The 21,752-nt window shown below is 36.7% G+C and overlaps 1 protein-coding gene across 6 annotated transcripts in view; it reads left to right on the top strand.

Moving 5' to 3' along the window:
• Window positions 1-21,189, top strand: part of klc1a (kinesin light chain 1a) — a 34,593-nt gene extending 13,404 nt beyond the window's left edge. For 2 of the 6 annotated variants that reach the window (XM_015036932.1, XM_015036933.1), the window contains exons 7-16: window positions 2,050-2,151; window positions 5,429-5,602; window positions 5,742-5,841; window positions 6,756-6,808; window positions 7,021-7,088; window positions 7,362-7,470; window positions 7,957-8,118; window positions 16,570-16,703; window positions 19,215-19,281; window positions 20,430-21,189. In XM_015036932.1, the coding sequence (XP_014892418.1) occupies window positions 2,050-2,151; window positions 5,429-5,602; window positions 5,742-5,841; window positions 6,756-6,808; window positions 7,021-7,088; window positions 7,362-7,470; window positions 7,957-8,118; window positions 16,570-16,703; window positions 19,215-19,281; window positions 20,430-20,495 (1,035 nt within the window). In that variant the 3' untranslated portion in view covers window positions 20,496-21,189. Of the gene's footprint in view, window positions 1-2,049; window positions 2,152-5,428; window positions 5,603-5,741; window positions 5,842-6,755; window positions 6,809-7,020; window positions 7,089-7,361; window positions 7,471-7,956; window positions 8,119-11,721; window positions 14,554-16,569; window positions 16,704-19,214; window positions 19,282-20,429 lie in introns of those variants that run through there. The other 4 variants (XM_015036934.1, XM_015036935.1, XM_015036937.1 and 1 more) reach the window with 4 other exon arrangements.
• The last annotated feature ends 563 nt before the right edge of the window (window positions 21,190-21,752 follow it).

Raw genomic sequence — 21,752 nt, 5'->3', positions numbered from 1 at the left:
AATTAATTTGAAGTAAAAGTTGCCTTGAATTGTTAATATGCCACACTATCGAATGTTGTGTTCCTCTAGCATTAGGTTAACTTGGGGATAATCAAAGTTAACCTACTGTTAATGACATTACTTGTTGCGTTCCTAATATGATTTCATCATCTTATTATATAAAAGACCCAAAGATTTGAGTGTCTGTTTTTGCTGAATACATAAATGTAAAATTTAGAAATTTACTTTGTCAGACACATAGATGCATTTTATGTTGTCACACAAAACACATTACGTTTGTTGTCAGACAGTATGACTGCACTATGTCTTGACCTGCTCCCAATGGAAAAACACAAGAACCACCAACAGATAAACAACACTCCATTACCCTCACTTTTCACAATAGATGTAATTGGATGGTATTAAAACGCATTAACCCATATAAAATGTATATTTTTCTGGTTATAACTCATTAAGTTGGTAGTTTAAACAAGCGATTTATGCATCGATTTCCTTCTGTTTGTACATTTCAAAGTGAGCATTAGCAGGTGGACTAACTATGTTAACCCCAGCAGGACAGTGTATTTCCTGTTTGGAGCCTCATCACTCTTCAGTTTATCAAACTGAGTAAGCCCTCCTCTCCTCTCCTCCAATCTGCCACTAGGCCCTGATTATCCATTTTCTCATTCTTAGTGTTTTTCTATAATTTATAGTTTTCCTTTTACATCTTAAACAAGCTAAATGTGACTCATCTGTGATCACTTTTTTTTATTTATTCATTTTTTTAGAAATCTGCCTTTCTGTTTGCTAAGATTTTAACGCTTATACCTTTAGACTTAATTAGATGGCCTCACATTAAATCAGTCAAGCTAATTATCCAGCTCACCAGAATTAAAAGCCAATAGAAACAACTTAGTTCTTAGAAGAGATTTAAAATCAGACAAGCTCCTGACAGATCTTTGGTAATGGGAGACTGTTCTACAGTTTAATAGCTTTAGCTACAAGAACTCGGTCTCCTTTGCTCACCAGTTTGGCCCTTGAAAGAACTAAAAGCATTTGGTTTTCACATCTTAACATCCTAAAATGGTAATGTTTATGTAAAAAATCGGTACCAAAAGATTTAAAGGCAGAGAAAACAATTTCATTCACCAGTTTTTATAAAATGTGACCTGCTGGTACTGACTTTTAGTAACAATAATAATTAAAAATGTTTATTTCCATAGCACTTCTCTAAACACTGAAAGGAGAACACATGAATACATAGCATGTGGAAAAAAAACAGGATAAGCAAAATAAAGGCCGATTAGCTCATTTGATTTTCTTTTTGAGGTTCATAAAATGAAAAGATATAAAGACTGAATTAATGTTTTTGGAGGGTTTTTCAAAGCCAGTTTAAAGCACATTTACATTTATAATATTGGTTAACACCACTTTCTGGGAAATTGTTAAATGATCGTGTTGGAAATCATTTTGTTGGTTGTGATAAGTTTAGATTGTGTTTTTACTTTATTTTTTTCCGACTTGTATAAAAAAATAAAGGACCCTTTTCTATAGATAAGTTATATTAAATGAACTGAAGGAGTTTTAATAATAACAATAACACAGTTTATTTGTAGGTGCCTTTCTTGACATTCAAGGTCACCTTACATAATTTATCATATTGGATCTTTCTATGATCTTCTCCTGTCCACCGTTGCTGCTCTGCACTTTGTATCTTTTTGTATCAGCTCCACATCACACCTTCTCTTTTCCTCACGACTTTCCTCTTTTTGTCTAATGGTCCTCACAGCGTAGTCTAAATTGAGTTGCAACAACACACCTCCATAGGCCTCCTTTTTTCTGAGCAAATACAGGTTCAATCAACTTGATTTGGATCATAATACTGGTCACCACAATCACTTCTTGATTGTATGATGTCATTTATGAGGCATCTCACTTTTCCCCTTGTCAGTTACTCGTGTTGAATCGGTTGCACTACACTGGTGTGGGGGTAATTGAGTTGTTCGTGGAGAAATTTGATCAAACATTTAAAAACATTGTAAGATAATGAATGTTTTGTGTCCTTGGTAGGTGGCGGCTACCCTCAATAACCTGGCTGTCTTATATGGGAAGAGAGGGAAGTACAAGGAGGCAGAACCTCTCTGCAAGAGAGCGCTGGAGATCAGAGAAAAGGTATGTCTGCCATCAGTGGGATTAGTTTAAGATCATGTGCTAACGAACCACATCTCATTGAAAAGAAGGACTTGTCCTTGAACAAGGGAATGCGTTCACAGAATATTTTCTGTCTTTGACGGCGTTGTTTTAAACAGTGAAGGAAAAATCTGAAGACCATCCATCATTTTTGCAGGTTACAGTTCCCCCCCCCAACCACTTGGTGCACATGCGGAGACATTTTGAACTTTACATTGTGTACATTGCCGAGGTATCTATATATTGATGAAAACTATCTCTGAGCATCATGTCTGACCTGGACACTAACCTCAATTCATCTCGCTTTCTGGAAGCTTTCTGAAGTTGAAGAGATATAGACAGGATGCTTTGGAGCGCGTCCTGCAGGATTTTGTACCGCTACCTCTCGTTCAGAGGGTTATGTTGACTTTTGATCACTTCAGCTGGAGAAATGTTCCCTGATTTCAAAACTTTGGCTTAGACTTCACTTGTAATTTCAGTCTCCAGATCCACATCAAAATCTTGGGACATTTGATGCAGTTCGTGTCCATGCTCAAAATTTAAGTGCGATCATTTAATTTCATTGTTTACATGTTTTTACTGGGACCAGAGTCAGCTGTGTTTAATCAGAGCGGAGAAAATGCTGAATGCATTCATGGCAAAAAGAAGATTCTCTATTCAGTTTGTTGAATATGAAATTGAATCATTTTAAATATTGCACAATACCACCAACTATTTAAAATGTGCATTATAATTCATGCCTTTTCAACAAGAGAGTAATGTTTGGTATTTTTCTGTTGAAAGTTTATTGATACAAGAACAGAGTCAGTAAATAAATTGTAAATAAGTGTATAAATATGTATTAAGGTCCTGATTCAGTACATCCCTGGGTTTTAAATTTACACTTCTGTATGTTTTCATGTTGCCTCCATCTACAGAAACAATTTTACTTTGTTCAGCAGTAAATAAAGAATTTTTCACATTTGTGAAAATAGTTGCATTTTATTAATTTTTGAAAACTTTGAAGAGTGGCTGATAAAGATGTCTCTAAAGTGTTGGTTTGAATATTTCTAATCAACTAAGGATAATCAGATATAACTAATGACTATATAAATTATGTGACAATAAAACATTCTGAAAATGGTCAAGAATTATTATATTTTTGATCATTTTTGAATTAGATTGCACTGATAGTTGACTATAAGACATGCTTACATCACTTTGTAGTTGTATGATAATACGTGTCGTATGTGTACGAGTTGTCCCTGAAAGCACTTTAGAGGTTTGGCTGTTATAATGTCCCGTCTCTCTAGACGGTAGAATGCCACGAGACGCAGCAAGTTTTATATGTTCTTATATTTTCAGTCTGATTAGTAATCTGTTCACTCAGAATATATAAGATTAGTAAACTTGTTAAAATTTGAGAGAAAGTGTCGATATATTAAGTAGTATTTTCTTTTAGCATACTGGCAAAAAATAAAATCAACCAGATTTACATTGATTCAATGGATATCAGTTGTTTTATATCAATAAAGTGAGCTGTAAGTGGATAACTGCTTCTATAACACATGGGGCATATTAAGTGCCCTATATGTTATATGGCCGTCTCTCTAGACAGCCCTATAACACACTATAACACAGTGTGTTCCATAAACACACTGTTTATGGAAGTGAGAACTGATCTTGCCTCTTGAAAGCGTTTCCCATTTTCATTGGAACATTTGAGCCTCTTCCTGAATGAACTGCCAAGGGATGTGGTGAAAGGAGAGTGCTAGTGGTTGGGATAAACAACATGAGGATACGGGATCCAGCACTTCTGTATCACTGGAGGAAGTGTTAGCGGTCAGGACTAAGTTAATAGTGATAATAAATTTTCCTTGATGCATCAAAGCCACCATGTGGGTTACAGACACTGAAGTGTGTCCACAGTGGGTTGCAAAGCAATTCTGCAGGGTGGAGGTTTTCCACAGACTGACTCAGTGATCTAACAGCAAACACCAAAGTGGAAAAATAACTTGCTAGTGTGAGGGTTTATTGCCTATCTTGTCTCTGTTTTTATGAGCAAAGCCACGCTGAGGATTGCTGTTTCCTTTTACAAACAGCCGTGTGACACATCCTTCCTCTTTCCTTTATAATTTCTCTGCTTGGTGACCTGTTGACCCGGCCAGCTATGCTGCTCAGCCAGACTCAGAACACACCTTCTGCAATGATGTCAAGCTGCGTGGAATGATGCTAACAGAGATTCACTGATCAGTATCTTATAGCCAGTTTCAGGCTTTCCTTATGCTTTGAGTAGGCCAGTCACAATAACAAATTTTGCAGGACAATAAATTGTCCCAGAAGGTAACCCGATAAACAATAATATTGTTGTTTTGAGACCAATTTTAAGTAATAAAATGGTGATGGCATAATAATGCAAGAACACATTTTCAAAGATCAAGAAACTTTACATTCCAATAAACATTTAACACTGGAACTGGAAGACATTGTAAATATCCAAATGAAGTAAACAAAACAGAAACAACAAATAAAATGAATTATGAAGTTACTGTAAACAAAATTACCCTTCAAAAAAAGGGCTAGTTGAGACCAACGCACCAGACTGAAGACCAGTTTTGGTAGGAAGAGAGAGAGAAAACTGTTAAAAATAAAAATAATCCAAATGGAAAATATTGATCTAATTGTGATTTATCATTTGATTAATTTATTTATTGTTTGTTGTGACAGACCTAGCTGAGAGAGATTTAAATCAACTCTGAGAACAAACAAAATATCTTTCTCTCATCAGCTGTTCATAATGGGAGCCATAGCGGTGTCTATTGGCGCGTCAATGCTGTAGCATTCTTTACCTCCATCAAACGAAGAGCAAAATGTTTCCACCTCCACCTTTCAAAAGTCTCCCATAACCGCAGTGTTTTCTAACAAACCCTTCCTTTTATTATATTCTGACCAGAACCAGATCCCATTTGGACTGGACAGGATTTGACACTCCTTGACACAAGGAGACTTCAGGTTTTTTTTTTTTTATGGCGCGATGTCCTTTTAAATTATGTAGTTTCCCTGGGATTTCTGCTGGCAACACTGGTTCCAGAGATCTTCCTTTCTGTTTGAGGAAAGATCTTGTATAAAGCCAGGAGTTTTATTTTCCAATAATTTTATGAACAGTTGTTACTTTTTTTTGTCCTTCAACAACTCTTTGAAGACGTTGATGGCTCAAGATTTTTGATTGTTGCTCTCTTTTTAAATAAAGAAAACCCTTGATGCTTTTTTTTTTTCCCAGGTGTTGGGGAAGGACCACCCAGACGTGGCCAAGCAGCTGAACAACCTGGCCCTGCTGTGCCAGAACCAGGGCAAGTATGAGGAGGTGGAGTATTACTACATGAGAGCTCTGGAGATCTACCAAACCAAACTGGGACCAGATGACCCCAACGTGGCCAAAACCAAGAACAACCTGGTGAGGAAGGTTGAAGTTTTTAGGAGGGAAAACATTCCAAAGCATAAAACATTCCTGTCTCAAGGCTGAGACGTTGGCCTTGTTTGATCTCTTTTCACTGTAATTCTGATCACAATAGCTGGTTCTCTGTGTTCTCTAGGCTTCCTGTTACCTAAAGCAGGGCAAATTCAAGCAGGCTGAGACTCTGTATAAAGAAATCCTCACTCGCGCTCATGAGAGGGAGTTTGGCTCTGTTGATGGTAAGATTATATAAGAATATCAACTAAATAATAACATATATAGTTATGACAAACATGTTAAAGTATTCAACAATCCTTGATCTACCTAAAGAAAATCATTTTCTTTGTTCAGATTTCTATTGCAGTGATTGCAGTGCAGTGAAACAAAAAACATTTTTTGTTTCTTGGGTATCAACTGATCAGAGCTGGTCAAGTGTAGAAATGCACCAATTTGATATTATCATCTGTATCGTCCCAATATTGAAAGAAAGAAGAATTATAGATCAGATATTGGTGACGATGTGCTCGATCCATAAAGGCAGATCTAGTTGGTTTAATTCTATGCTTTGTTCTCTGAGCGGCATCATGTTTTATTATTTATTTTGCATTATATTTAGAATTTCTAATTGCACTTTATGAACCATTTGAAAGAAGGTTTGTTTCAGTTTATTTTTACATGTTTGACCAAGGCAGTCAACCTATTGGTTTTATCATTTTCAGTTTCTTTATTACTTATTTTACATTGGCTGTTCTACTCATAATTACATTGACTGTATTTCAGTGTGCTGTACTGGTGCAGAGTTGCCAAGTAAATTAGTAATTCAGTACATTTATTTCTGTTTAAATAAAGAAACATTTTAAATTAGCAATGTTTTTCTAAACCTCAGATATTGATATCAGAAGTAAAAAAAAAAAAAGTGGTTGCTGCATCCCTTGCCAAGTGTAAAATTGGCAAGGGATGTGGTGGCCAGTCAGAGGTCATCTGGTGTTCTGACTGAATGACAGCTGACGGAGACAAAAATAATCCAAAACTACTGGGTTTTTCTTAAGCAACCTCCAGCATCTGCTATCAAAAGGAAGACCGCTGCAAACAAAAACAACCTTTTAGTTTACATGTTCTAGTTGCCACTGCTGATATTTGTTTTCTCTTTCAGATGAGAACAAACCAATCTGGATGCATGCTGAAGAGAGAGAGGAACAAAGCAAGGCGAGTCTTCTTAAACGTCTGTTTAAAATCATTTTATTGTTAACGCTAAGGCATTGTGATGTTCCTTGATAGTGATGCACAAGTTGACAATTTCAGGTTCAGTCTTGCAAGTCAAAGGCTTTAACCTGCCTGTGTTAACAATACAACACAGAATAAATGCTGTATGTTCAGGCTTCTCTTTCTAAAGAATAGTTTTGTATGTTATTTCACAGGGGAAACTGAAGGACAGTTCACAATTTGGAGAATATGGAGGCTGGTACAAAGCATGTAAAGTTGACAGGTCAGTTTTATCTCCTACATCTGACATCATCAGCCTGAAATATTATTTATCAAGCTTCTTCTTGATATTCCAGTTTCATCCAAGTTATTCCCACTTCTGAATTGCCACAGAACACACCTGAACCAATTTACACATTTTCTTTGAAAGATTTGTAATTTGTATTGTGGAGATGGCTAAAATGAAAATGCATTAAATCAGTAAACAATTGCAGTTCTTATTTTATCGATCAACAAAGTGACTTATCAATATTATAATCCTCTCACTGCTTTCCAGCCCCACGGTCACCACAACCCTGAAGAACCTGGGAGCTCTTTACAGGCGGCAGGGCAAGTTTGAGGCAGCTGAGACTCTGGAGGAGGCAGCCATGCGCTCCAGAAAGCAGGTGGGTGTTTCACTTCTGCTGGTTGAAGTGAGACAAACAACACAAGTGTTTGTCTAATTTTGGGTTAAAAATTAAACTTTGTGAAAATGCTCATTTTGATTTAAACAATCTAAAAATATTGTGGGTTCCTTCTTTGAGAGGACTTAGAGAACAAATAGAGAATAGATGGCTCACACCGCAGAACCTTTTCTGAAAAACTGTGTGTGAGAATGTCCAAGTGAAACTGTAAGAGTCACATGGTTTAGAAGTTTAGAATATATCAAAACGGTATGAGATAAAAAAAAAAATGCTGAGTTAATTGCACCTAATATCTTATTCAAGTCCAGATCAGCAAATGACATTACACATTACTGTATAGACACTAAAAAGTAATTAATTGAATTACTTTGTTGCAGCTTATGAAATAGCTGCAGTGAAATGACATTAACTTGTTGTTGCGACCCATCCCATTTTTAAAGTAACCTACCGAGCTCTGTTGTGTTTCAGGGTCTGGACAATGTGCACAAGCAACGCGTTGCTGAGGTTCTCAGTGAACCAGAGGCCGGCGACAAGCATCGCAGCCGAGAGAGTCTGACTTCAGACACGGTGAAGTACGAGAGCGGGCCGGACGGTGGCGAGGAAGTGAGTATGAGCGTGGAGTGGAACGGGGTAAGTACAGTACACAGCCCTCAGCGCTTTATACCAGCAGCATGTCAGCTGGAACAACAGTTGCGTTCCTATGATACTCAGCCTCCATCTTTATGGACCAAAGCCATAGTTGCAAATGAGTGATGGGAGTGAGGATAAAAGCAGAATACTATAACCATCTGAAAGTTTGCTTCCCTCTGTTTGTTTTCGTTCAGTCAGCGTTGTAAACTTAACACCTGTTTCATTTATTAGATTACAATTAATGTCTGTTTGGGTGTTTGGGGGAAAAAGCATTGTTCAGTGGCTTCACTCAATAAAGATACATACAAAGTGTTTTTCTAAAATAGAATAGCATTATCTAAAATGGAAACAAGTTTACTGTTCGATCAGCTACATGTGGATGATTTCAATAGTATCTTACTGATGATGCTGATTGACTGTTGCTGCTGTTTCCATGCTGCTGTTATAGTTGGGGATTGCTTATTGTAGGTTTTTCTTTTACAGAAACTCAGACTTTTTTGGACAAAACAGGCACAAAAATATAGATTTTAAAAATATGGAAAACAAATCCCTGTACAGGTCTGAAGTCGTTGGAAAGTTTTAATGCATTGAAAGTGGAAAAATTTTTTATTAAATTTTTATTTAAGTTTTATATGTTGTACCATGTGGGGTTGAAAATTGAATAGACAATTTAAAGATGCCTCAAGGGTTAAAACTTAGGACTCACAAGTTAAATTGTATTTCTTTAATTAGCCATCAAAAAAATCAAAGATTTAATTTTTTTTGTATGATTTCTGATCTATAATTTTGTAAATTTCAAATGTTGTTACTGTTAATGTTACAGTAACATCCAAAGGTTATAGTAAATGGACTTGAATTATAAAACATTTTAAAATGAATTATAGTTTATCTTCTATGAAACAGATTGAAGTTTCATTGAGGGAAAAAGCTATTAGTTATTGAGTTATTGTAACCACTGAAAGCTTTTCTCTTATGATGCATTAACTAGTTATATTTGTGTATATTTAACAAAGACACAATGACAACAAACTATAGCATCTTATATTAGCAGTTACTAGCTTTAGCCCGGCTAGCCACCTGAATGAACAGCTTACATACAGCTTCCTTTCTAAAAGCTTCTTGTATCTCTGTGCTTCTTCTGTCTTCTTTCTTAAACATTTCACTAACACTGAAATTGTGGAACTTTCAGTCGTCTTTCTGAAATAACTTCCATACGGAAGTGTTATTAGCTCAACCTGGTAGCATTTAATGGTTTTCTTTATGGCAGTCGAGACTTTGGACTTATCCACGCATAGCCTGGTTCTTATAAAAACAATTAACTCCACCACATTGTTTAAAAAGAAAAATAACGTACACTTACGATCGGTTTCAGAAAAGTTTTTATCTGCATGAAACCCCTCCAATCCACCTCTGAGCTTTGTTTTAAACATGCCTAACCAATAGGGGGCAGTGTAACGCAGAGCTGAAATCTATGTCAACCAATCAGATCCTTCAAAACAACCTCGACTTCCTGTTAGGAATTAAACATGACTTAATTTGTGTGGACAGGCGTATAAGTTGAACTGCTTTTAAATAACTTATTAGAAAACATACGTATTAAAACATAAGATAATGCTGATTGGGAATCTTATCAAAGCAAGTATGTTGATATATTGGTGCATTGTTTGTCGTAGAACCTAAAACTGTTTTTCCATGTGCACATGCAAACATGGAAAAACAAATCTCCACTTCTGTCGGAGTTCTTATAAATTGTTTTTAGTGATTTTAAACTGAGCTTTGTGTGTGAAAGGACAAAATTCATGAAAATATATTTGTTTCCCCCAGAAATCCGGCTATGTGTGGACTAGGCCCAAGAGTATGTTTAGTTTAAGGCAGGCCAATTGGTGATCAGGTCCAGTCAAGGATAAAATCATTAGATCCCAGATTTCTGCTCGTTTCTTGAGTATTCCTAGCTTAACTTTTTCTCTGTTCCACTTTCTAACCCACTAAAACATTTTTCTGCAGTAAATCTACCACATATAAACCCATCCAGTCTGACTCTCTGCAGCACAGCCACGTTTCTAACCTTCTGGAGAGTCTGCAGTGTTCTGCTTCTAGTCGCTGCAGTGACACTACATGTAGATGTAGACTTGGCTGTAAATTGCTGCTGCTTCTGCTCAACTAGTCCTCTTGCATAGCAACGGTTGCCATAGCACCCTGAACAATCAATGAGCATCTGAGCCACCCCTGGTCATGACTGTGGGAGTGTTTCTAGAGAGGATGCAGCCGAACCAAACACCTGAACCCAACTGAGCTTCAGAAGGGATCGTTTTTGTCTTCATTTATACTTGGCAGAAAAAAATATTCAACTGAATTTATATTATTAATAGATGTTAAACTGTTGATTTACAATACATTATTGTCAAACTTGTTACATCTTTATGCCTGTACTTCACCATCTCTCTGCAATTTCAAAGCCATATTTTGGTTTTCAACTTGTCAAAGAAATCATTTCCTCTTCAGCGCCCTCTACAGGCAACTGTGAAACCACTTCTCTTCCCTCTAATTAATAAATCAAACTTAAAAATCTTTTCTGACTTAACCAGGGCTCTGTACTGTACTCCTGCTCGATGTTCTCTATCTGTGTGCATTGTGCTGCATGTGTCCATGTATTTGTTTGATGTGCTGCTTTCTGAGAATGAAAACTGACTTTTCTCCTCATTTTTTTCCTTCACTTTTTTTTTTTTTTTTTTACCTTTGTCACTAAATATGTTTGCAGCCACAGAGGAAAAAAGAAATTGCAGGACGTAGCGCATCTCTTCTTAGCTTGATTTTAAATACAAGAAAAAAAAATCAGAATTGGAAAAAAATATCTAAGTTAATAGCTTAATCGGGGGAGGGTGACATTTTTTTAATAAGTTAGTTGAGCAAAAAAAACAAACAAACAAAAAAAAAACTCCTATATCTATTTGCAAAATAATTCAACCACCCAGTTCAGCAGCGCTCTGGCTGCTCTCGTGTGTTTTCTTTATTCCTCTCCTGTTTTGTTTTTTTTTGCTGTGCTTTAACAATAACAAATTTCCACCGCCTTAAAAAAAGTCTCTCAAATATTTTCCAAATTCAGACACAGGATTAAACCAACACAGTGAACTGTCAAATAGCTCCACCTAGTGGCCACATCTAAAAAAAGCAGTATTTCGTGATAAAGTAATAGTGGAAAATGGAAGTCCAGACCTCGAGAAAAGGCTTTCTAGCCAATTGAAGAACCTTAGACCCATTTGTGGAAATCAGACCTGCTGTACTTGCACAAGTTGGGAAAATATCAAATTGTTTACCATATTGAATGACATAAATATATATTTAGATTTGTGCCTTTTGTTTTACTAATGTTTTTGTTTTTTCTGATGTGTGTGCAGATCTAGTGCTTCCTTCCACTGTTTGATGAACAGAGCTTGTGTCTGATTAGTGGAAACCCTGTCTGCTGCTGTTTTTGTTTCCCTCCATCTGCCTGCTTAGCTTTGCTTTTGCAACTTTTGCTCCACGTCTCATGTGCCTTTGTTCCTCCACCTGTCACTGTTTATATTTCTCTCTCTTTCTTGTCTTTCTGCTCTGTCTGGATGGCAGGCTTAACTCCAGATGCCTTGTAATGGTTCTAAAAACTTGTCTTCTGCATGACGGATGCCTGGCCTCACCTCGCCTCCACCCCTCCAGCTTTGCGGTTTTCTTCAATTTCCGGCTCCAACCCCCTCGAACCTCTCGCTCTTTTTTTTTTTTTTTTCCTGGAGGGATTCTTCACACCACACTGAACCACACTGATACCACTCTGACGCCTCTCTAACCCCACTGAAGTGTTCATCTGCTGTGGGTGGTGGGCGACCGCTGTGACAGTATGTCCATAAACATAGCTGTTCTGCCCAGGAGTTATCTTCATTTTGGCCTGAACTCCAAAACAATGAGCTTATTGTTGCTGTTCCTCGCAAAAGTTTTCATATTTTTGGAACTTTTTCTCTTTTTGACAGAATACAATCATAAAATTCAGCTTTGTGATTTTTGGAGGATTTTATGGGAGAGACTAACACAAAGTAGTGCATAATTGTGAAATGGAAGGAAAAGATACAGTTTTCAAAACCTTTTACAAATTAAAATCTGAAAAGTGTGGCAGTGTTTTTTTTTTTTTTGTTCAGCACCTTTTACTTTGATGCCCTAAAAAATATGTACCATAGCAACCAACTGCCTTCAGAAGTCACTTAGTTAGTTGGTACATCTGCTGCACAACATCCACAGTGAATCATGGTGGTGGCAGCATCATTCTGTGTAGACAGAAAAGAAATAGCTGGTCAGAGTAAATGGACAATAACTTGTAAACAAGTGGTCAAAGATCTACATTCATATGTGGGACTGCAGCTAACAATTATTGTAGTAATTGAGTATTTCATCAAGTATTCTGACATTTATTTGGATAAAGAAATTGGCACATTATGCAGATTTTTCATTTAACCTTTTAGGCCTATTTTATACTAGAAATATGTAAAAAAGAAAAAAAAAGGCAAATAAAACAATTCAGTTCCTTTCTCAAAATAAGAAAATAAAAATTTCATTGCCTAAAATTTAATAACAGCTTTCCTTTACTGAACACTTGATCATATTTAGCTAATTTACTATTTATTTAACTTATTTTACTAATTGACTAGTTAGTTTGCGAAGTTGTTAAGAAAAGCTGTTTGATAATGACTGAAGAGAGCTGGATACAAAAAAATACATGGACGTTCAGTTATGTGCTGCTATTTTGTGTTGGTTTGTTGCCTAAAAGCTCTAAAAAGAATATAAAGAAAAAGGTTTGTGATTGTAACTTGAATAAGTTATAAGGGGGAATGAATTCTTTTGCATCACATTTAAATATGAATAGCTAACGCTGTTTAGATCTCAACACAGCTGTCAGATGGTTGTTCTAATTCTTACACATGTTGTTTTTTATGACACCTGTGTACGTATATGCAGTTTTATGGAAACGTGGATCGTGAATATAGGCAAGTTTTCGCCTATATTAAAAATAATCAGGATCAAGCATTGGATCTGCTCCTCTGTCATTAGTCATGTTTGTAAAAACGGAACCGACTTGAAGGCTACACGTCCAAATGAAGCAAAACTGTAACAAAGTGTCAAGGACGAAGACACTTTGTTACAGTGTCTTAGAAAAGAGACATTATGGTTGATGTTGATTTTCCTTTGGGTCAGAATGACAGGGAAACGTTTGGATGTTCAAACATATCAGCCCCTATTAAAATCCACTACAATAATCTTCATGTCTTATAGAAACATAACCTGTCGATGGCATTATGACGTGACCTATTCCAGTCAGAGAACACAGTTCAAACTTTGTCACCAGGTCATGATATCCTGCAGGTCTAATGAACTGAATTACCCATTTTCTGTTGACAGAAATAATCCGAGTAGTGACTAAACGCATTGTAAATAACAGCATCAGCATGATCAGGAGCAGCGTAGTTTGTAGTTCTGCACATCTAGGTCTTGCTTCCTGCCACAGTAGCCAGTAGTTTGTCACTTTGTGCTCATCTGTTTACTGGGAGGTCAGGGGTCACTAGAGCATGTGAATGGCAGCTGGTTTTCATGCAGGAGGAATTAAAATGTGGATTTAAGAAAAGCTGTAAGTTTTTTATTATTATTTATTTATTTAATTTAAAACTGTATTCAGATAAATTCGACTGAAAAAGAGTTTCATCTTTACCGTCTGTGTATCTATCTTAGGGTTGGTAGTGAGAAAGTGACGGCATTTGGTGTAAACAAGCATTATTTGTTGCATTTCCTGGAACTTTGGGGTTTAAGTAGCCTTTTCCTCAGCCTGTCCTCGACTTCTGCTACTAATATTCTGTGTCCTCTGTCTCGTTTGTGCATCTCCCAGTTTGTCTTTAACTTCTAATAAAACCTAATCTCTCTGCTTTACCTGAACCTGTGCCTCTTGCCTCTTTGTGCATTCCTTCTCTGCTTCTGTGTGCCTTCGTGACCGAATGAGAGTGAAGTTTCTGCACCACACAGCAGCAAAACACTTTCATATCTCACTTACCTGTGTCATTTTTCATTCCACATTTTTCTAAATTGTCTTTCAAATTGTCAGTCTTTGTGTTCCAGAGGTTTACTGAGTAGTTTGGTGTCTAGGAATTCACTAACATCAGTTGACTTCTTGGAGACATAGGGTTTGTCAAAGCTACAGTCCAGATAGACTGAGATCAAAGTTAGCTGTAGTTTACAACATGATCAAAATGTTTTAGGCTTAAACAGAAAAGCCTTTATGCTTCAGAAATAATGTAGCATAATTATCACAGTGTAACTAGTCATTCTTTTCCAATATTAACGGACTCAAGGATTTACCACGGTAACCACTAAATTTAGTGCCAGATTTCAACTAGGAGCAAAGAATAATATGCAGTCCAGAGAAAAGAATGTAACACCCTACAATAACGTTTACGATATTATTGTATCGATAACACAGAACCTAGAAACTGATCACCCAAAGATGGTTTATTGGTAGGGGTGCACCGATAAATTGACCGACTGAAAAATTGGCCCCGATTTCCATAACTTTGGGTGACCGACTATCAACCGATCTTAAAGACGGGGAGTTGAACCCAGGACAGTAACCTCCACACGTGGTGCGTCTGCTCCACCAACTGCGCCACCCAGTGCTCACCCGTCTCTTTTAGTGCTGTTAGACAGATAAATGGATAGAAGGATATCGGGTTTTTAGATTTACTTAAGTCTAGTGTATAAGTAATTTTGCACTGCCAATTTATTTGTGGGTATAGGCAACATGCTGTGTGTGCACTTTTTGCATTATGAGTGAAAAATCACTTTTTCTCTGTGTGACATTTTAGAGACCTCTACTCCTGTAAAAGTGGCTATAACAGATTTTCAGTCAAAATTAAACCCACACATTAAAGTTCCCGCTCTGCCTTGTCAATGAGTGTGCAAATACATCAATCAACATCAGTTTGTGCTTCTTTTGATGTCTTTTTTTGATTTGTTGCAACACTTGTTTGTCTTGTATGAAATATTGTAAAACTGTTTTGCATAAAGTTGTAAATATCACTTAGTTAAAGGTGTAAAAGCTGATAAAACTCTTGACCAGGAGTCTCCAACTCCAGACCTCATGAGCCTTTGGCTCTAACACACCAGAATCAAATGACACAATTATCTCCCCGGCATGTTCTTGTGCTGCAGAAGTCTGGCTATAAGCCATTCATTTTATTCAGCTGTGATCGAACTTGAATTCATCTAAAAGTTGCTGGGCAGTCACTTCCCATCTGGCATTGGAGACTGCTGGTCCAGGCCCTGGGATTGTATAATTAATTATATAGGTGTTTCACCAGTTCATCATATTAGTGCACCAACCTTTGATCGTCCATTTCTTGGACACCAGAGATGCACAAAGCAGAAATTTGTGACAAATCACAAAGTTTGACGTATCAGTATTGATTTTAGCCAATTTCAATTTCACTTTAGTACATACAAATACAAATAATAGAGTTCAAAGTACATGTACAAACCGGTGGTTATTCGTGTTGGGATCTGTGGTGATTTCGGTAATTGTGTTTGAGGAAAGAGTGTTGCTGCCAGTAGCTGCGTTTCCATTACAAATGTGTGCAAATCTTTGTCGATATTCTGCTAATGTCAAAAAAACATAATTTCGTAAGTGTTATGTTTCCATTAAATAAGAAATTAAATTAAAACCACACTTGAATAAGCTTATTCATACAAGTCATTAAAAATCCTGGCAGCAATAGATGCAAAGAGTTTTTCATAATTCAGCCATGGTGCTAGCGCTCATATTGGTCAACCAATCAGAGGCGACGTCGGCGTCTCATTCAGGCGTTGGAGCAACTAGGAAGCGACAATGTGGCGCTTTGTGGAAATTGTAGTTGTGATTTTACAGAAGATCTATGAATTCAACACGTTGGAATGACGAGCAACTTTTCATGACCTGTGTGATGCTGAGAGCTCTGATGGAGACGGCTGTACATTGTCCAAAAAACACAAAAACATCATCCTAGTTTTCGCCATTAGTAACATCCGGCTGTTGATCACATCACCAGTGGGATGTGAAAACAGTTTTTCCACTACAGAAGCATACATTTCAATACGGCTGTAAAACCGCCTGATCCTAGCGCAAAAAACTTTTTATTCATAAACTTGAGTTTTTCAAAATTGGCCTGTTTCCACAGAGCGGATTTATTTTCATAGTTTCAATTTGCATAATTTTACAGCCAATGGAAACACAACCAGAGCGACCTGGTAGGCCTTAGTCACTGAACATCATCCGATTCCAGTCACAAGCCAGTTTTTCTTGGTGCATCTCAATTGCAAACTAAATGCTGGTCATATATGAACGTCTTTAACATCTGTGCACATCTTAGAAAGTGGCGTGAGTAAGGGTAAGCCTGTGATGTGTCCCACCAGGACGGATCTGGGTCCCTGAAGAGAAGCGGCTCCTTCAGTAAACTACGGGCGTCGCTCCGTCGAAGCAGCGAGAAACTGGTCCGCAAGCTGAAAGGCGGCAGTTCGTCACGAGACGGCGAGCACAAAAACCCCGGGTAACTATCCGCAGCTCTAGAGTCCTGCAGTGACTGCTGCAGGTGGCTCCTGTCACACACTGGAAGCCTGGAGGAGCAGCTGGCTGGTGCGCTAACCAGAACCAAAACAAGTGAACTCTTCTACTTCACCGGTGGTGAAGTGGTGTAACCCTGAAGCTGTGTTTGCACATAAGTGTTTTTAGGGACTCTTGTCCCATATGCAATTATTACTTTTCCCCCTACATTTCTTTATAGGTGTCTTATCTATAGATGAATCAAAATATGAAACAGAAGCAAACTCTGACTTCTGCAAACTGCCTTGGTTTTTGGTAAAAACAGTTATTTTTTTAGGTGAAAGTGGGGTGACAAAGTAATTTTAGAAGTATTGTAAACTAGTACATGATATCTTTTATATAAACATGCAGTATTGTAAAAATAAAAGATTTAAAGACATTAGTGGTATTTACATCTGGGGTCATTTTGTAACATTAAAGAAAAACTTTAAAACTGTTAATTCTCCAGATAAGAAACATCATTTTAGAAAAAAACCATAATTTAAAAAGGAAGCTGCCCTAATGGAAAAACACGCCTCGAGGAATTTACCACATTTCCAAAAGATTATGTTTAAAAAAAAAAAAAAAGAAAATCCATCAAATCCTTATATTTTATTTAAGAAACATTTGCTATTGTCTTTTTTTATGTTTGAGTTCTTGCTTTTTTTAGCACTTGCACTGACTGATACACAGCCCTTAAAGTGTCGATAGTAAAAAAATCTTTAATCTCTGTGTGTAAGATCATTTTTTTTGATTGACTTGAACAACGGAGATTTGAAAGTGTGCGAATCGGACTTTAAGGGCTCCGTAAACCAAACCTGAACATCTTCACGGTGAAAAGCCAAAGACTAACAGATAAATGGAGGGAAGGTAGCAGGCTGTGTTTAACTACTAATGTCTCCCAGTGATTTTCCATCGCACTTGTTGTGCCCATGGAAATAATTTCCAACTAATCGTTCCATCTATTCACTGCATTTTGTGGCTGAACTGTAACTGTTCTGGACTTTTTTAAGTCCATCTTTTTGTTATTAAATGTCTGCATGGCTGTCCTGTGTAGAATAAAAATGTATTTTTTTCATTGTTCTGTTTTTCTTTTTTTATTTATGAATAAATTTTTATTTCTTCTGAATGTCGACTTGCATGCTTCATCTTTGTTCTTGCTGGTCTCTTGTGTTCCTTGGTGCTGCTCTTCACTGTGCCTCATGATGGTGATGGACAGGATGTTGGTGTTCCTCATCATCATCATCATCATCATGACAGACTCAGATATGTAACGTCACTGCAGAAACATCTTTGACAAAATAACTCCCCTTTTATTTGTTCTGAACAGATATCACGAATGTGTGTATCAGTTTTTTACTCATATTTAAACCAAAATAATTAGACTTTTAAAACTGTATTTAGCATCTCTACATTAGCGATTAGCCCAGTTAGTACAGCTTGCTAGCTTTGCTAAGTTTCCTTATGTATTTGTTTCAGGCTATTTAAGGAGGAATGTGAATTGTAAAGTTTTGTTGTTGTTTTTTTAAACCGTACTAAACCCTTGGAGTGTTAAATGCACTTTAAGTTGGATGTTTGCTGTAGTGACATTCACATAAACCTAAATTTTATGCTTTATGTTTGCATGTGTTGAACTTGTAGTGTGAATGTCTTGGTGCACAACATAGTAAAACAGTGTTTCTTAAATCTTTTTATTCACTGCAAAAACACAGAATCTTACCAAGTATTTTGATCTGTTTTGTAGAGCAATCATTATAGTTCACTTGAAATAAGACAAAACTAACTTAAAAGTAACTTTTCAACAAAATACAGCATATTGTTTTAAGTCAATATTCCTTAATATTGATAACAAGTACTTGTTCCATGGGCAGATTTTTTCACTTATCAGAACATTTTTCCCATATTATAAGTGAAATAATCTCCCAATGACACTAGTACTTTTTAAAATCAATGTTAAGGAATTATTTATTTAAAAGAAAAGCTTAGTTTTGTCTTATTTCAAGTGTACTCGGCCAAAAATACTTGGAAAGATTTAGTGTTTTTCAGTGTTTGTAACTAAGCACAGATCAGTAGCTGGTTTCACATTTTGGTCTGCCAGACTCAACTCAATCTGAATGGTCAGTCAAATTGCTATACCATCAGTAAAGGCAGAATAATCTGACTTTTTTTCTTTATTATTATTTTTTTTCCAATTTTACACAAACATGCAGCCCAAAATGTCATAACTGATGTCTAACAACACACAAACACTGCTGAATTTTCCATCAACCTAACAAACTAAATGTATTAAAAAAATTGCGGATTTGCATCAAGAAGTGGTGCTAACATTGTACCGATACATTATTGTGGAATTAACTTTTTTGTGACATTATCATTAACCCTCATGTAACTCCACTGAGTTTAAAAGCTCACAACTGACTCTCCACCCCTCACCTCTGACCCCTGACCCCTCACCCTGCCTCTCTGCATGTGGGAGCAGCATGAAGCGGGCCAGCTCTCTGGGGGTTCTTAACTTGCCGGACAAGCCTGCCAGAGACCACTACCAAGTAAGGAAGCCTGACTGTCAAAACATTGGTTCAACTGTTTGCAGTGAGTTCTCGGGTTTGTTTCTGTGTTTTGCCAAACGCTTTCATAACCGTTAAAGTTTATCACAATTATTCATGTTCCATTTGTGTTATTATATGTGCTGTTAAGTACAAAGTAGTGCATAAGTTAACTGGAAGAAAGACAATCTGTAGATTTTTGCCTTTAAAAAAAAAACCTGAAGAAAAAAAGTCATTTTGTAAACTATTTTATTTAAATACCTAAATTTAAGACATCTGTGCTTCAGTTTCCTTGATGGACAAACGAGTTTTGAATCTAACAGCAAATGGAATTGTTTAGATAATTCTTCCCATCTTTGCGTCAAAGCAAAAGTCCCTGAACTCGTCTGGTATTGGGCAACAAAAAGCTTGAAAGAAACACAATGATAATGCTGTTTAATTGTTATTAATCAGATGTGCGAAAATTAGTTGTTTTTTTTTCTTGTGGTGCATTTAATGAACTAAGGAAAAAAAAAGAATTTTCAGAATCTGATTCCTGTTTTTCCTCCACCCAGATGTGATCAAGGATAAACTGCAGAGTTAGACTGGAGCTTCTGTTCCTCTTTGCCTGTGGAACCATTTGAACAAACTTCAGCTAAACATGAAATTATTTTCCTCCATTCTGACGACAGTGAATAAAACTGTTGATCCAACCCATGAAATTAAGATTATAATTTGAAGGGTTTTATTTATGCATGTATTTATGCATAAAATATCATGTATCAAGCAGTTAGTCCAAATTCCTGGTAATTATGTGAATTACACTTTGGTGGTAGAACAACGTCCTTCATGACAAAACAACAAAATTCTGATTTTACACTTTTGTGTAAGTTGTAAATTACTGTCTGATTGGAGCAACTTGACCCTGGATGCTGCAAAAAAAGGGAAGACAGAGAATTAAGATTTTAAGCAAACTATTGTACAGTGATCAGTTGTTTAAAGTGATGAAAAAAACCTTCACCTTGTTTTCAATTCTAAAAAATTGAAAAGAACTGAACCCCCTGTTTCTCCTGTATGTCTCTCTCTCTTGGTGTGTATATATAATATGTGTTGTTATTTCACTAATATCACTGATCTGGCACTGACCTCTGACCTGTCTCTGTTCCCATCAGGAACGAAATCATCGTTTAAGAAAACATCACGACCTGAGTGCCAGCCAAACCGATCTGGCGCATTGAAGGACATGAACTACCACCTCGGACCGCTGGTCTGCCTTCACTGTAAATTTCTGTTTGTAGGAAAGCTTTGCGTGTTCGTCGTTCTTCAGCATCGCAACGCAAAGTACTCACTGGACGGCCTCTGAACTCTGACCCCACTGCTGCAGGTTTGAAGCCTGCGCTCCTGTCACTGCGTATCAGGTGTGTGAATGTACAGTGGTCTGCTGCATGTGTGTGTCTGTGAGAAAGCTTGTGTTACGTCGAACTGTTTCCTGGTTTTAGTGATATGAAAAATATGAATTATGCTGGAGTTAGTTTGAAGGCAGACACAGGCGCAGGTTTTACTTCACCAAACCACGGCTCAAAATGAACTCCCCTGTTTCACCGAGAGAAACTGGATGTCTAGTTACCGCTGGGCTGAAAGCTCCATTTTATGAAATTATAACGTTATAGAAACGGCAAAACAACTCTGTGGTTTAGCAGCCATTTTCTACAAAATACTGTCTGAAATGACTCACCTGCCATCAAAAGGAACAACTTTTCTCTTGAAAAACTATATTCAGATTATTATTATTATTATTATTATTATTATTATTATTATTATTATTATTATGCACTGTTCTGTTCTAAAAATATCCCTAAATTAAATAATTAATTAATCTTACAGGGGCAGTATTATATATTTTCCAGGCACATAGCGCTATATATATATATATATATATATATATATATATATATATATATCAAATATGACTAAAGAAATTTGACTCTGTATTTAACGTCTTGAAATTGGGCCTCTGTCTCTTTAAATACTCCTGCTTTTTCTGAAACTCTGCCTTCAGGAAAGCATCACAACATGACTCCTTTAGCAACATCTTTACCAGTGTTGCACTGAGAAGTAGCTCCTATATCGAGCTCAAAAGATGCTCAGGTACACCAGGTGTTTGCTAATTAAATCTGGCTAGATTTAAGTGAGGTGCTGGAAGCTCGAAAGCTTTATAACTGCAGCTCTGAGGAGAAGCTCTGGCCACAAGGCGGAGCTAGGTCCACCAAGTCGTTTTTGCACAGCTGCATGGTTGCCATGGCAATTAAAGTTTTTTTTAAGCATGCACAAAAGAATCAAAACAACACTCCAGATATGTTATTGATGAGGGAATAACATTACATCATAATATAAAGCATAAAAAAAGAGTATTTTACATAATACTGCCCCTTTAAAGGAATATATTCAGGATTTTTTTTAAAGTAAGGTTTTGTTGAAATGTTATAAGCAGTTAG

Source organism: Poecilia latipinna, unplaced genomic scaffold (genome assembly GCF_001443285.1).
Source record: "Poecilia latipinna isolate Pla-1442-1.1 unplaced genomic scaffold, P_latipinna-1.0 Scaffold386, whole genome shotgun sequence".
NCBI lineage: Eukaryota > Metazoa > Chordata > Actinopteri > Cyprinodontiformes > Poeciliidae > Poecilia > Poecilia latipinna.
The sequence above is the reverse complement of the archived record's forward strand: the minus strand, read 5'-3'. Positions and strand labels throughout refer to the sequence as shown.